The sequence below is a fragment of the Diabrotica virgifera genome, chromosome 9, assembly GCF_917563875.1.
Source record: "Diabrotica virgifera virgifera chromosome 9, PGI_DIABVI_V3a".
In the NCBI taxonomy this organism is placed as follows: domain Eukaryota; kingdom Metazoa; phylum Arthropoda; class Insecta; order Coleoptera; family Chrysomelidae; genus Diabrotica; species Diabrotica virgifera.
The window spans coordinates 61,468,960-61,485,974 of NC_065451.1; the positions used below are offsets into that span (position 1 = coordinate 61,468,960).

At 34.4% G+C, this 17,015-nt stretch overlaps 1 protein-coding gene across 2 annotated transcripts in view; it reads left to right on the plus strand.

Moving 5' to 3' along the window:
- Window positions 1-17,015, plus strand: part of LOC126892510 (uncharacterized) — a 301,445-nt gene that overhangs the window by 273,651 nt on the left and 10,779 nt on the right. Inside the window, exon 3 of one of the 2 annotated variants that reach the window (XM_050662064.1) lies at window positions 2,804-3,929. The exons of the other annotated variant lie outside the window; for it this stretch is intronic. Within the exon in view, the coding sequence (XP_050518021.1) occupies window positions 2,804-3,285 (482 nt within the window). The 3' untranslated portion in view covers window positions 3,286-3,929. Of the gene's footprint in view, window positions 1-2,803; window positions 3,930-17,015 lie in introns of those variants that run through there. 2 annotated transcript variants of the gene reach the window in all.

Genomic DNA, 17,015 nt, shown 5'->3' on the forward strand with positions numbered 1-17,015 from the left:
TATGTCGGCAAGTGTAGGCTAAGGCTCGCCGAACGCATACTCCCGTATTGAAGATAACTCTGGACAGTCGCATAGGACATGCTCGACCGTTTCGTGATCCCGTTCACACTTTTTGCGCATAGGTGTGTCTCCTGCCAGTTAAATAACCAACTGAAAAGCGTAGGTTATCCTGGTTATTCTCAAGTACTTTTTTGACGCTAACTTCCCAAGGTTCCTTAGTGTTACCTTGGCAAGTCTACATCCTGGTCCTTCTTCCTATCTTTTTACGGTTGGCATGTGGGAGTGACATTTGGCAATTTCCGCGATTGTTGCAGTTGACCAGCAAAAAAGATCACCAGTGTTCCGGAAACGCGTATTTAAAATCTAAATCAAACCCCCAGTTTGTCCAACCAGGTCCTAAAATTCTTGGGCCTGCTGCCTTCCTAGCTAGCTGGTCAGCAATGCGGTTGCCTTCATTTCCGTTGTGTCCTTTAAACCACCTCAGGATGATGCTGTTGCCATCCGAAGCTTGGGCTGGTGACTTATGGCACTCCATTACTAGCCCTGATATAACAAGTGGTCTATTCAGGGTTAGTAGCATTTGACTGCTGTCCGTGAAGATTATTATGGTTTTACCAGCTATACCTTTTCTCGTTATCTCTTTTGCGGCTGTGGAGATACCAGCCAGTTCAGTCTAGAGTATTAGCATGGATCATTTATTAAAAAGCAGCCTAAAAAGCAGCCAGAAAACCCTAAAACTTACAACTAAAATCTTACAAGACCCAATGAATCAGAGGATAAGTTTAGCAGATGAACAACAGGGTTTTTGTACTGGAAGATCATGTACAGATGCAATATTGGTCATAAAGCAAATTACTGAAAAATCACTAGAGTATACTAGACCAGCATTTCTATATCTGATTGAATTGAAGAAAGCATTTGACAGAGTAAGACCCAAAGATGTAATCGATCTTCTGCATAATAGAGAAGTCCCCCTAGATATCATAAAAACTATTAAAAACATCTACCAAAACAACAAAATGGAAGTCAGAATAGATGGGCAACTTAGAGAATCTATAGATATCAGCATCGGAATAAGACAGGGAGACTCATTGAGTTCTATGCTCTTCAATTTAATCATGGATGAAATCATAAAAAACTTCAACAAGGGAAGAGGATATGGAATAGGAAACACAGAAGTAAAAATATTAATAGCCCAAGATGAAGATAGTCAACAAAGATGAGTCCACAGAACATAAGAGCAAAAGAATAATTCCATATGACAATTTCATTGAAGAAAACAGAAACAATAGTAATCAGTAAAGAACCAATCAGATGTAAAATAGAAATTGATCGTATCAGTATTGAACAAGTACTGGAAGTAAAATACCTTGGAATTACATCGTCAAGTTACGGAGACCTGGACAAAGGAGTGAGAAATCAAGTACAAAAAGCAAATAGACTGACAGCATGCCTTAGTAACACTATATGGTAAAACCGACATATTAACACTGAGATGAAGTCAAGAATTTATAAAACCAGTGTAAGACCAATAATGACATATGCATCAGAAACAAGACCTGATACACCCACAACACAAAGACTACTGGAAACGGCAGAGATGAGAGTACTAAGAAGAATTATAGAAAATACTTTGAGAGATCGAAAGAGAAGTGAAGACATTAAAAGACAATGTACAGTGTATAAACGAATGGACACTAAACAGAAAAAATAATGGAATAACCACATAACCAGAATGGAGGAGACAAGTGTGGTCAAAATAGAGAGAGATAAATCACCAATTGGTAGAAGAAGTATAGACCGACCGCACCAAAGGTGGAGTGACTACCTTCTATAGAGGTATCAATCTTGCAACAAACAAGCAGAATTGCTTATAAAGAGTAAGAAGAGAAGAAGAAGAAGAAAAATAATTCTAATGGGCCTAATTGAAGATCGGAGCAGACCAGGGCGCAGACACTTATGGTTCAGACATATTATAAGAAAAAAGTAGTTGTTGAATTTGGTAAAAGTATTTATAGCTACTTCTATTCGTGTCTTTACTTTTGGGTCGCAGTCCCATTTACTGTTTAAGGTAACTCCAAGATATTTAAATTTCTCAACTCTGTCTATAAGTTGGTTATTTATTTTCAACAGTTCTTGTCTATGGGATTGTCTACTGATTATAATTAATTTCGTTCTTGTTAAGTTAATGTTGAGATCATATTCCGCTCCCACTGTATTAATATTATTTGCTATCTATATTGCTTCTATGTTGTCTGCTATGAGAGCTATATCATCGGCATCTCGCCAATTATTTATGGAAATTTCATGTATTTTGAAATCTTTTGCATTCTGCTATGCAACTTGAAATATCTTTTCTGCGTAAATATTAAACAACAGAGGGGTGAGGATACAGCCCTCTATTACGCCCTTATTTATTTCTACTTGTTATGTATTTTACTTTTTATTTTATTTTATTTATTTTTAATACTTATCAACTATCAATGTACCAAACAGGTTAGCAAATATTTATATCTTTGATAATTTCAATGCGATGTTATCATCTATATACAGCATGGCATGAAAATAAACATCTTCTGCATGAGAAGAATGAGGTTTGCTACAAAAAGAAAAAGTTTAGCTTCACACGTCGAACTTTTGATTTGCGTTATTTTACATTGCTTTCCACAACATCACCAGTCCTTTGGGACACATTCAATTCAATGGCATGCAACACAGACATCTTTATCATCAACTCATTATCATCATCGCTTCATCCGCATATTTATTGACTGTTGTAAATTGTAACTTGTGCTTCTTTTAGTTTTTTCTAGCCAAGCAAGAAAAAAGAAACAGGAACATCCTCTAAAAAGACTTATAAGGAAAATCTTGATAGGAATAGTGATTATCTCAATTTTGAATTACATTCTTAAGTTTTACTTCGCTGGTTTGAGCTTCTTGAAATGGCTAGTGGGCTTCTTGTATTGGAAACTGCATGCCATCAAATTATTCTTGTGGTGGAAAAAATGGAAGTACGGTCATGGCCATGAGGTCCATGAAATAGACCACGAGCCTTGGACCTTTGAACACGGCCATGGACACGACATCAGTCATACCATTGAACACGACAGTTCTTTGCACGGCTACGACTACAGCGATCATCTCTTCGGTGCTCCAGAGACAGACCACAACAATTATCAGCCTTACTGGGGTAGGGAGGACTACGCGCATAATTTGGCCTATTCGAAGCAGAAGCCTGAGAAAAAGATGGATCCCCTAACAAAGATAACGTCTATGTTAGGGTAGTGAAGAGTAAATGGAGAGGGTAAAAGAGTGAGTAAAAAAATAAAAAAATATGTAAAATATTTACAATGCAAGCTTAACAATTAAAAATATTTTTTTTTTGTATTTATTTCCTTTGCTCATTTTTCTTTGCTTATGGAATGAATTTTCTTATTGGAAGTCTGAGGAATTTTTATTTCACGAATATTATCATTCTACGTGTTGAACTGTATTAATGTTTTTAAGCGAATGTTTTTCGCTCTTCTATTACACGTGCTAGAACAGAAATTAATCAAAAGATTAATATATTGATTTTTTATATTCATTATATTTGATGGTTATTCTATGAAAAATGACAAGATAGTCTAGGTCAAGAATATATTGGAGACATTGAAAATATAAAAGTCAGTTCAAAATTCGTTGAAATGTGTTGGAACAGCAACCATTTTATTTTTATTTAGCGTGTGACTTCACATAATAAGAAACTAGGACAAGTAATCCCCGGACAAATAATCCCCAGACAAAAAATCCCAACAAAAATTCCCCACAAATAATCCCCTCAAATAATCACCGGACAAATAATCCCCGAACAAAAAATCCCCACAAAAAGTCCCGGTCAAATAATCCCCACAAATATTTTTGGAAAAAATATCTCCACAAAAAATCCCGGACAAAAAAGCCCCAAGAAAGATTTGCTGTGGAATAGTTCTCTAAAAAATTTCTCGTGAATGCAATCGACGCAAATGTTTTTCAGCATCAGGCATGAGAGTTACAGCAATCGCCATGAAACCTGTTTTCCGCACGAAAATAATGATTCGCAATTAAAATTAAGCATGAATTTTAATTTCGATTACCAAATTTCGAATTCAAATTGTTAGTTTTGTGGCTGTGAGAATCATGTTGTAATTATTCGCTTAAATCCATTGCTCACTGTGCTTTGAACAGCTCTGCTCAAAACATTGCCTATCCGTGATGATAACTACTGGTCCTGAAAACGATAATCTTTATTCTAATGCAAAAAACCTGTTCCTTTTTGTAAATTTAACGTCAAAAATATTTAGTTATCATCATCATCAATGTCGTTATAACTCTTCGAGATTATTTGCCGCGTTTACTATTTCCTTCCATGTTTGTCGGTCTTATGCCACTAATTCCCATTGTCTCACTCCCATTTTCTCCAAATCTTTTCTGGCTGCATCTTTCCACCTTTTTCTATACCGTCCTGCAGGGCCTCTCCCCGAGCAGCTATGTCTGGTTTGATTTTTGGATAAATTTTAAGTTTTTTAGGAATGCACTCATATCCTCAATTACTTTTTTTAAAAACCGGATATCGAATAGTAATGCCCATAAATTTGTTCCCAAAAGCACCAAAAAAGTCAAAATAATCGAAAAGCATTTTAAAAGCGGAAGTAGAGAAAGCCATCAAACAGAGCAAAAATGGGAAATCTCCAGGCCCTGACCAAGTACCATCAGACTGGCTCAAACTTCTGGATGACGACAATGTCTCACAACTAACAAACATTTATAACCATATATACGAGACTGGAATGATGCCACAGATATGGTTAGAGTCTACATTTATTCCACTCCCAAAAAAACCTAATACATAATCAAGTAAAAACTTTAGACTAATTAGTCTCATGAGCCACTCTCTCAAGCTACTTCTTAAGATAATTCTTAATAGAATCAAGCAGAAATGTGAAGAGACAATGGGAAACAAACAATTCGGTTTCAGAGAAGGATTGGGAACAAGGGAAGCTTTGTTCTCAATGTTAACATTACTTCAACGATCATGGGAAGTACAGAAACCAATTTACGTCTGCTTTATAGATTTTGAGAAGACGTTTGATAGAGTTCAACATGATAGGTTGTTTCAATATCTAGAAATGATTGGAATAGATGATAAAGATCTGAGACTTTTACAACATCTATATTGGAATCAAGAAGCTTCTATTCTGGTAGACGGCAAAGAAACAGACAAAATTTGCATTCAAAGAGGTGTCAGACAGGGTTGTGTGTTATCCCCAACTTTGTTTAACGTATACTCAGAAATAATTTTTAATGAAGCCTTGGAAGGACAATGTGGAGTTCGAATCGCGGGTGAAACTATTAACAACATCAGATATGCAGAAGACAACGCGATCATGGCTGAAAACATCGAAGATCTTCAATTCCTTATAGATCGAGTCACTAGAGAATGCTCCAATAACGGACTTAACATAAATGCAACAAAGACAAAGTTACTTGTGGCTAGTAAACAAGACGTCGGCCCTATGGAACTAATTGTCAGTGATGAATCAATAACAAAAGTTAACCATTTTAAATACGTAGGATGTTGGATAAACGAGACACTAAATCCGGATGAAGAAATTAAAACTCGTATAGAAATTGCAAGAGAAGAATTTATGAAACTTAGATCTATTCTGAGCAACTCTCAGCTGAACTTACAACTAAGAATCAAGTTCCTAAAATGTTATGTGTATCCTGTATTATTATATGGATGTGAAACCTGGATCATGAAGGTTAACATGATGAACAAATTGGAAGCCTTTGAGATGTGGTCATATCGTAGAATGCTCAGAATATCTTGGGTTCAACGCATTTCTAACAGAGAAGTCTTAAACAGAGTAGGTCAAGGCGAAGGTGACTTAATGAAGATGATAAAAAAGAGAAAACTTGAATATCTGGGGCATATAATGAGAGGTAGCAGATACAGGATGCTGCAGTTAATACTCAATGGAAAGATCGACGGAAAAAGAGGAATTGGTCGAAAGAAATATTCATGGCTCCGAAACCTTCGTCAATGGACTGGCTTATCAGCAGATCAATTGTTACATGCCGCACAAGATCGAGAACGATATCGGAAAATTGTTATGGAAGCTACCCACGCCTAAAAATTTGGGCACGGTACTTAAAGAAGAAGAATCGAAAATAATACCTTTCCTCGCGATGCGTGGTTCTGGCATTGATTTGAAGTTAGTTGAAATTTCAATTGTTATGATACATAAAAAATCTTATACTGATATATCTGGCTCTCATGCACTGAGGCTGAAAAACATCTGCGTCAATTGCATTAACGAAAAATTTGAGATAACTATTCGGCAGCAAATATTTCTTGGGAATTTTTTGTCCGGGATTTTTTGTGGGGATATTTTGTCCAAAAAAATTTGTGGGGATTATTTTTCCGGGATTTTTTGTGGGTTTTCTTTGCCAGGGGATTATTTGTCCGGGTATTATTTGTGGGGATTTTTTGTCCAAGGATAATTTGTGGGGATTTTTTGTCAGGGATTATTTGTCCGGGGATTATTATTTGACCAGGGATTATTTGTCCGGACCCCCTAAATTTACCTTTATACGTTATATAATACATTACAAAGAGATATCCAGGTTTTATAAATTCTATTGACTCTTTGGTTGCAATTTCGAAATCTTTAGGGTCACCTGAGTATGCAATACGTTGGCAGTCCTGTCTCAGCGCACCACAATCACAAGAAGGCGAGGAAAGGTGGATCTGTCTTACTTTCCCATTCTTCTCTCCATCGGGCATTTAACTTAAATTTGGAATGATGTAGCGTTTGAGCGGAATCCAGGGGAGGTAACCTGGATCGGAGGCGGTTTCCAAGAATATCAGCGATGTCATTTTGGACTAAGTTCACGATTATCCATAATTTTATTGTATTCTGTAAGCTGATGGGTATGCCTTCTATTCAATTACACCGCAGCACAGTATTCTACCACCGGATATATCAGGCCAAGAGATGAGGTTTTTAGGTTTCGTTTTCGTCAGGTTTTCTCTGAATGTGAGCGTTCTGTCTAGAGTAACGCCAAGGTATTTCAAGTATTTATTGTTTTTCAATAGTTTGTAATTAACACGCACTCGTAATTCTCTGTTTGCCAGCATGTTGTTGACCTAACAAGTTGATACTTTAGTTTTTGTAGTACTTGGTCCTGATCATCATTTCTTAAAGCATTCGCTGAGACTGGATAGATCATTCTTGATAGTACTTTCTGTAGTTTATAAGTAATAATCGTTTATTGCAAGGGTCAAGTCGTCAGCATATCCAAACTTGCGAGATGCGGTTGCAGGCATGACAGGAATATAGAGACTGAAAAGTAAAGAGGCAAGCACAGAACCGTGTGGTAAGTTATTTATTTTCAGTTTTACTTGGTTCTGTTGATCAGCATATAGCCAATGAGGCTAATCATCTTTCTACAGGGGATAATACGGGCCAGTTTATATATTAATATCTGTCTCTAAAAAGTATTAAACAAGACTTGGTCTGTATAACTTGTTCAGTGGGGAAATTTTCAAGTACCCTGTGGCTAATTATGTTACGGAATAGTTTATATACCATGCTGAGTAGTGCTACGGGGCAGTAGTTTTCTAGTTTATCCTTTGGTTTGCCCAGTTTCAGAATTGCAATTATCTTTTTTTGCTTATGTTAGAAAGGAATGTTGTCTAAGTGTAGAACATTGCAAACCATTGTTTCGTATATGCACCACCGTGTATCCGAATCTCAGGACAAATGCCATCAAATCCAGGTGCTCTACCTGATTTCATTTCTTTTAGAGCATGTGCGATTTCACAAATAAAAATTGTTGCTGAATACGTTGAGCAGCAGCCAACAAAGTGACCATAGCCATTATGATATCCAACCTCCGATAGGAGAGGGAACTTTGAGAAGAAGATGTTGAGTCTGTTTTGTTCGTTTGTTTCAATTCCCTTATATGTATCTCTTTTCAACTTGGTGACATGTGTTTGGTCTCGTGGAGCTCTGGATAGAGATATTACATGGGAAATAACCTTGCTAAGAGACATTTTAACATTTCATTCGCTCTGGACTCCCCTAGGTTAGCTCCTTGAATTTTTGCAACAGTGTGATTTTTTTAAGTCAAGGGTTTTGATAGTCTTTATCCATTTTTGGCATTTAGCTGTATCGAAGTTGTGTAAGAGCTCGTCGGCTATTACTGAGACACCACTTTCGAGAAACTGTGCATATAAGTCCTCACATGTGTCAGTCCATCCAGGCACATATTCTGTGCGATATCCCCTAGGGATGGTTTTCTTTACAACGCTTATTACTGCATCCACAAATGTCTAGTAATTTTTGCTGGTTGGTGAGATCCAGCTCAGGTATGGTGTAGTTGTTCAGAGAACTTCTTCCAGTTTGCTTTTCGAAGATTTCACCTAGATTGAGGATACGATCTAATTATTGGGGTGGATATGCCGATGGTAATAACCACAAGACGATGTTGAGTATGTGAGAAGTCAGCAAGGACACTCCCCACAGTTGCTGGTGATCTATCATTTGTATCTTTTTTTGACAAAGCATAGATTTAAGTTATATTCTTTTATCCATGCAGCTAATTTAAATATTCCTCTGTCTTTGGCATCAAAAATTTCTGGTTTTCATGTAGTGGCTGGGGGTTTATATTTGTTATCTACGGTAATATCTCCAGTTGTGATGACCACTTCATGTATAATATCTTCATAGAAGTTATAATCAGGAACTCATTTCCTATATTGCTTCGCATATAGGTTGCGACGCGGTAATGTTTATCGTAAGTGGCTTCCAATAAATCGTAGGCAGGTATCTTCTGCCTTGGATCAACCTGAACTTTGTCTCCATCATGGGTCTCTTTTATGGCTATCAGGTCCATGTCGTTATCATGTAGGATTTTCTGAAACACTTGGAATTTTGCTTTACTTATGACCTGGATGTTAAGGCGACAGACTCGGATATATGATCCAAGATCTCTAGTCAGTTGGCCCTTAGAAAAACGTTTATTTTTTCTCATCGAGTATTTTCAAATAGAGTAGCAACCCTCAACGAACTTGAGAGTGAAAGTAAAATTATTGGATGTCAAGCTGTTGTGATTAAGGAAGGAGAAAATACATAGAGCAAAATATCTGAATAAATACAGAGACATTCATAAAAGAGATATTTGACGTGATTGATGAAATGTAAATTTTATACCATATTAATGGTAATATAAAGATTTATGATAGGTATGTAATATAATATCATATACCATTTTTGCTGGGGAGTTCCTTTCGGAAAGGTTCCGGGGCCATTTACATTTTTATCCCTGTTTCATGTAGCTAATATATAGATGCACACTAGCCCAGGAGGGCCGACGGCTTAAAGTGCCGTCCGAAGCTTGGTGAACGACTCGTATTATTTTTAGAAATGAAAATGTCGTTGATGGCGCCGAGATTCGAACTCGTGCGCTCTAGTTTAGAAAGCCAGTATCTTGCCGTTGAGCTACGGCCGTCCACATATAGGTATAATTAGTCGTAACTGAGGGTCAAAAATATGTATCAAATTTAAAGGAATCAACCAAATCAAGGGAATCATTTAAGTAAATAACCTTTATGTATCTTCAAATTTGGATGTTTTCAACTTATTATTTTAATAGCAGTTGAGCTTGCATTGTAATAAAGGATTTTTTAAGAGTATTGTTATCAAATAGTGTACTAATAATTTTAGAATATCGGAATGCGGGCAATTATACAGTAGTTCTGTGCCATTAATGACTGAATGTATTTATCTGCGTGTTTGTAAATTATTTTTACAGATGTGAGTTTAATTAAAAATATTATAAAATTATTTGTTTTATTCTTTATATCTAAAGGTATATTATAACAAAAACTGTATTAATGACATTCATCTATAGTGCAGCCACTGAAGGTTTTCACATCCGATTTCGTTGAACTACATAGATTTTGGAAATGAAAAATTTATGAAAATTGGTGAGCAGTTAGAAGATACATCAAGAAACAAAAGTTACATGCTGCCAACTTGCGCCTTTCTACCCCTTCTCGTGGATGAAATTTATTTTATTAAAAGTAACTCCATAAATCGATAGAGGTAAAAATTCTGAACAAAATTTGTTATATAAAGGTATTAAAATAAATCAATACTTTTTGTGTTAATAAAGATCAAATATTTTATTTTTTCGAAGTGCATGTTTTAAAGGCGTTTTTCATAAATAACTCAAAAACTTTTAAGCTTTTACAAAAAAATTATTAAAAAAATTGAAAATAAAATAAAAAATCGAATACTCGAATAACTCCATACTTGAAAAACTATTTAGTATCAATTCAAAGCGAGTTATAGATAATTGAATTTATATTTTTTCGGTACTTTGTACCAAATGAAGTATTTAAGCTTAAATAACGTGAAAACGATGCATTTTATAAAATATACTTACTAAACACTTGTCAAAATACTCAGGAATGCCTATTTTTCTCTAAATGGGCTCTACAAGAAGATGATAGCATCAAAATTAAGAAAGTTATGATGAGAATAGAAGAACCCTTTCGAATTTTTAGGAAAAAGAGGAAAACAAAACATACGCAATTTCCACCAAAAATTAAAGTTTATAATAATCCCTATAAGACTTTCTTTATAAGTATGTATAAGTAATGATCTCAAAAATTTTGACCGATTTAGAATGCATATTTAAAAAAATATATATGATTTAAAAAATCACAATTTTTAAATTTTCGTAATTTTTATCTTTTGATAATAATTCAAAAAATTCTCAATACAGTGAAACCCCGATATAACGGACCTCTATTTAACGGACTTCGGATATAACGGACAAAAAATCCGGTCCAATGTAAAAAAATTAAAAACGTCCTGTTAATATTATACATACTTAACCCTAACCCTACCCAGACCAAGATACATTGAATAACAACGGGATCCCCGTGCATCCCAAACGCTATATTTTACAAAGAATTTCAATAAACTTTTTATTATAGCATAGGTAATGAGCACACATTTCTAAATAGTCTGATTTATTTTAAACCTATTTTTATATAACGGACTTTCGGCTTTAACGGACACCCTGTTCCCCCAATTAGTCCGTTATATCGAGGTTTTACTGTATACGCAAAAAATTATATAGAACAAAATTTTAGTTTTTTCTTTAGCAATAATTTTATTTAATTTAATTTTAACAATTTTTTTAGAAAAAGTTTTAGTGCATACATTTTGTAAAACTCTTAGAGCAAAAATTTCGATGCTATCAACTTCTTCAAGTCTATTTGACAGATATTTCAGAGTACTTTAATAAATGCTTAGTAAGCATATGCTATAAAATGCGTTGTTTTCACGTTATTTAAGCTTGAATACTTAGATTTAAGTACTCGTTGAAAAAAGTATACATTCAATTATCTATACCTCACTTTGAATTAATATTAAAAGGTTTATCAAGTAATGAATTTATTTCATATTTTTTATCTTCAATTTTGCTAAAAATAACTTTTATGTAAAAACTTCTGTTTCTTGAGGTATTTATAAAAAAGGTAAGGTACCTCACTTTGAATTAATATTAAAAGGTTTATCAAGTAATGAATTTATTTCATATTTTTTATCTTCAATTTTGCTAAAAATAACTTTTATGTAAAAACTTCTAGTTGTTGAGTTATTTATAAAGAACCGCTTTAAAAACTGCATTTTTTAAAAAAATTAAAATCTTTGATTTTTGGTAGCTCAAAAAATATTGATTTATTTTAATAATTTTATATAACAAACTTTGCTTAGAATTTGTCCCTATATGGATTTATGGGCTTAGTTTTAATAAAATAATTTCCACGAGAAAGGGTGGCATTCAACCCCACGATAAAAGCGCAAGTTGGTACCATATCACTCTTGTTTCTTGAGATATCCTCTAACTACTCACCAATTTTCGTGCAAATCGATGGAGGCTCAACTAAATAGAGATAATAGTTTTGATATCCACCTTGCACTACTAAATCATCTGGTAACTTGTAAAAGGTACATTCCATGTCAAATCACTCAGGCAAAAAATTTTGGATCTCCGATTTGTCTGAAAATTGGTATATAGCTTCTGCGGGACGTAACAATAAGATAATTAAGGTCAAAAATCTTCTTTTTTTCTCAAAATGTTATTTTATGAGATTTTACAGTGATTTGGTGTTTATTTAAACAAATTTGCATTTTACGTCGTAAAGTATCAATGAAAAACATAATATTTTAAAATCCTGTATAAAAGGTATATTTAAAAAACCCTCAAAAGGGCCACATCAAATTCACATAACTAGTTTTCGACTGGTTTACCAGTCATCATCAGTGCTTACGTGCAATGTACCGGGTGTCCCAATAAGATTGGCTCTCGGCCATATCTCAGGAACCGTTTATATTACAGCTTTGGGAAAAAAAAATTATAACAAAAGTTGCCCCGATAAAATCCTGGAAATTATTTTCATAATTGTAAGTCCACCGCTAGAGGGCGTAATTGTAATTTTACAAAATTTGCCTAATGAAAGGGCACTGGAAATCCAATGATCGTATTCTTCATACAATTCTGTGCATATTTTATTTCACGTTTAAGTCTACCTGTGCAAATAAGAGGTGGGGGTGAGTGGGAACCTTGTTATGAAAAAATCACTGTAAGTCCGGTTCTGCTTAAACGAATTTTACAAACTTGGTCTTGTTGAAAACAGCTCTTTTTCGTCAATGTAATAGTTATGATTTGGAAACAGCCTATTACGTAATGTGCCGGCTAGAAGGCGCTATTTATTTTTTTTAGAAATCTAGTTTTTTTTGAAAATATTAAATACAAGTATGTATTTTTTTACCTGTATTACAAAATTAGACCAAATTAGCAACAGAATACCGAAAACCGCATGTCGATACCTTTTTTCTATCTCGAGATATTTTAAGAAACGTGTAAATTTTAAACATAACTGTTGCTGTCATATAAGTGGAAATATATAGAAGCACGTAGTGTGCTATGAAAAAAAAACAAAGGAACATTGTCAAGATTTCACCGTATACATATAATGAATCAAAACAACAATAAGACAAATAACACTATAAAATATAACAAAAAAAGAGTGTGTGTACTTTGTACGCGAGTAAGAAGTTATACTTCTATTATTACGATTTTAACGAAATAAATATATTTTAAACAGGTTAATTTTATTTTTATTTTAATATTATACTAATTTTAATACTTAAAATAATACCAAAAAATAGCGTTGATATGTAAATTTTTCTGAATTGTTGCCTCCGCGCATTTGCTTTTCTCTCGATGAATTGTAGAAAATGTAAAAACGTCAGATTTTCTACACAAATTTATAATTTTTATTTCATTACATTTTAATATCAATTGTCCTATTCCCAACTAAGATAAATACATAACTGTTATTGTCACCGGTAAACTAAGTTAAGGAAGTCAAAGTGGAAACAAGTAGTGTGCTTTGGAAAAAAATAGAACTATTATTAGTTTAAGAACTATTATTAGTATTAACGTCAAAAAGTCATCATGTGTCAAATTATGTGTCAAATCAGTAAAACATAAAAACTTGTTCATTGATGGTTTGTTGCGGTTTTGGTTCTATTAAATTTTATATAAAATTTATACAGAGTGAAATTTAAGATCATTCTTATAAACTAAGAAGCATTTGACATGATAGCCACATTTTTGAATGCATGAGAAATGCAACTGTTGCGGCTAGAATATATGCAATGAAATATCCCCAAAGACATCACCCCAGTAGTAGAGTTTTTCATATTTTGTTTTGATTTATTATATACGGTGACATCTCGAAAATGTTTCTTTGTTTTTTTCCATAGCACACTACTTTCTTCTATATATTTCCACTTATATGACAGCAACAGTTATGTTTAAAATTTACACATTTCTTAAGATATCTCGAGATAGAAAAAAGGTATAGACATGCGGTTTTCGGTATTCTGTTGCTAATTTGGTCTTATTTTGTAATACAGGGAAAAAAATACATACTTCTATTTAATATTTTCCAAAGAAAACTAGATCTCTAAAAAGAAAATAAATAGGGCCTCCTAGCCGCATATTACGTAATAGGCTGTTTCCAAATTATAACTATTACATTAACGAAAAAGAGCTGTTTTCAACAAGACCAAGTTTGCAAAAATCGATTAAGCAGAACCGGACTTACAGCGATTTTTTCATAACAAGGTTCCCACTCACCCCCACCTCTTATTTGCACAGGTGGACTTAAACTTGTGAAATAAAATATGCGCAGAATTTTATGAAGAATACGATAATCTGATTTCCAGTGCCCTTTCATTAGGCAAATTTTGTAAAATTTCGATTTTTTAATTTTTGATATTCAATTACGCCCTCTAGCGGTGGACTTACAATTATGAAAATAATTTGCAGGCTTTTCTCGAGGCAACTTTTGTTATAATTTTTTTTCCCAAAGCTGTACTATAAACGGTTCATGAGATATGGCCGAGCGCCATTCTTATTGGGACACCCGGTACATGCTAACCACCAAGATAGTATTATACAAAAATATGTGGGTCAAAGCCCAGTAAAAGTAGTCCGTCAAGGAAACATCGGTGTGAAATGCTACCTTAAGACTGGATGTTTAAAATATTATCTAATTTGCCCTAGGTAACATCTGAGATCTAGATATGACTTGTTCACATGTTGGAAGTGAGACGGCAAGTGGTTCAAGTTTTCGACGGCAAGTTTTCACTTGCTAACATGTGAACAAGTCATAGCTAGATCTCAGATGTTACCTAGGGCAAATTAGATAATATTTTAAACATTGTCGTGTTCATATTAACAATGATATATCGAACCTATCTCCAAAGTCAACATTGGACCAAGAAACAAATTCGACATAACATCACCAACACCAACACGGCGAGCATGAGACTTTATGTGGGTCCTCACATCCTACTCCTCTACATTCTCCAGGCATACGGTACACTATCAGTAAAAAGGAATGAATTTCGGTATAAATGCTTTATTTTCTCATTTCTTTGGTTATAATTTAGGATCTACATCATTGTGAAGTTATTATGAAGTTAATTTATATAAAAAAACTGTCTCTGCTGACAGGCAAACATGAGATTCTAAGGAAGACTTAACTTGTGGTGTGAAGGCTTCTTCCGGTGCTGTCCTAGGTTATCCACACCTCATGATCTTCTTCGGGAGGCGTCAGGTTTTGATGTACTGGTCTGATGTACTGGTGGATCGGTTGTTGCCTCCGGAGTTGTCTAAATGTTCGTCGAACCCATGGGTCTTGAGGAGCTGCTATTTACCATTTACTTGATTTACTTTCTGGGGGCATTATATCCTCTGGGCCAAAACAGATGGTGTAAAAGCTAGGGCCACGCCCTTCTCCTGGGTGCCTAGAAGAGAAAACAAGATGTAGACAACCCGCAGCATAAATTTATGAAGGGCCCCCACCACCCAAGTCAACAAAACCCCAATATTCCCCACCAGCAGCACAGAAAATCTTGGAAGTGACTTTTAAACCAAACAGTAGACCCCAAATGTGTTAATGTGAACAGCCCAATTAAAAAAATACAATAAAATAAATGAAGAAAAATAAATTAATTTAATCCCAAATTTTTCTATAAAATTAACGTAATAAATTAAACTTGAGAATAATTGATATTTAACACAACCGCTGATGCTAATGAATTAGCATTCACGGAAAATAAGTAAATAAATACCCCAAAATTATTTTCTTATTGGATGAATCAAATTTACAATACAAATAGGTAAAAATATAAATATAATGCAAATAATGAGAGACCGGCCCTGGCAAGTTATGGTAAAGTTGTAGTGATATTGTACTCCTAGTTTTTACTAAAAACAAGTGGTATTATCAAATAGTTTTTTAAAACTAAAGTGTTTATCTACTAGATACTACTACGTAAGTCATCTATACGTAATTATTAGTTTATTATTGTGAAAAGAAAACGTCAAATAAGAAAAATACACCAACGTACAATCATTTTGTGAGGTTAGCTAGCATGCGGTTGGTTTGTCACTTACCAGAGTCGGACTTAAGCTTTCGCCACCGCAGCTTAAAATGTCTTCACACAATGTAAACACACCTTCCGATCTAACCAGTCCAGTAAATCAACGTTCAAATATCACAAACAGTTATGCTTCAGCCGCTTCACAGTCTTTTCCGAGTAAGACCCAAGCAATTGTATTTAGTTGTATCGATAATGCTAAACTGCAGGATTATTTAATTCCTTTGGGCACAATCATCAACCCAAAAAATATTATATTTTCATCTAGATTATCTCATAATAGAATCTGCATGTATTTAGCAAACAAAACCGTAGTAGATAATTTCATTACACAACATGGCTCTATAAAAGTACTCGGCGAAGTTGTAACAGCACGGAGACTTGTCTCTCCAGCAGAAAGACTAGTCTTGTCTGGTGTATGCCCGTCAATTCCTCATCAAGTATTAGTTGAAGAATTACAGAATATCGGTTTAAAGCTTATTTCCCCAATAACATTTCTGAAAATTAGCTCCACTCTTCCCGAATATAGTCACATACTGAGTTTTCGGAGGCAAGTTTATGTAAGCCCTATAACATCAGCAATTCCAGATTCTATTCTAATAAATTTTGACCAAACACCTCACCGCATATTTTTGTCACAAGGTACACTCACCTGCTTTATTTGCAAAAATACAGGACACATATCATCCCAATGCAATAACAGTTCAGTAACGGAATCAACTCATATTGAGTCAAACAATGAAGTACCAAATCCAACAGATCCAACAAGTATATTACACAAGGTACCAAACACTCAGCAGTCATCAAGTTATCCATTATCAAATCCGAGCATATCACCTACACCTACAAATCTTCACGACCAAGAAATTACTAATACTCCTACTCATAGCAACACTTTCAATCAACCTCATTCAGCGGCAATACCGTTTTCACAAACTTCGGAGGCAAGACCCT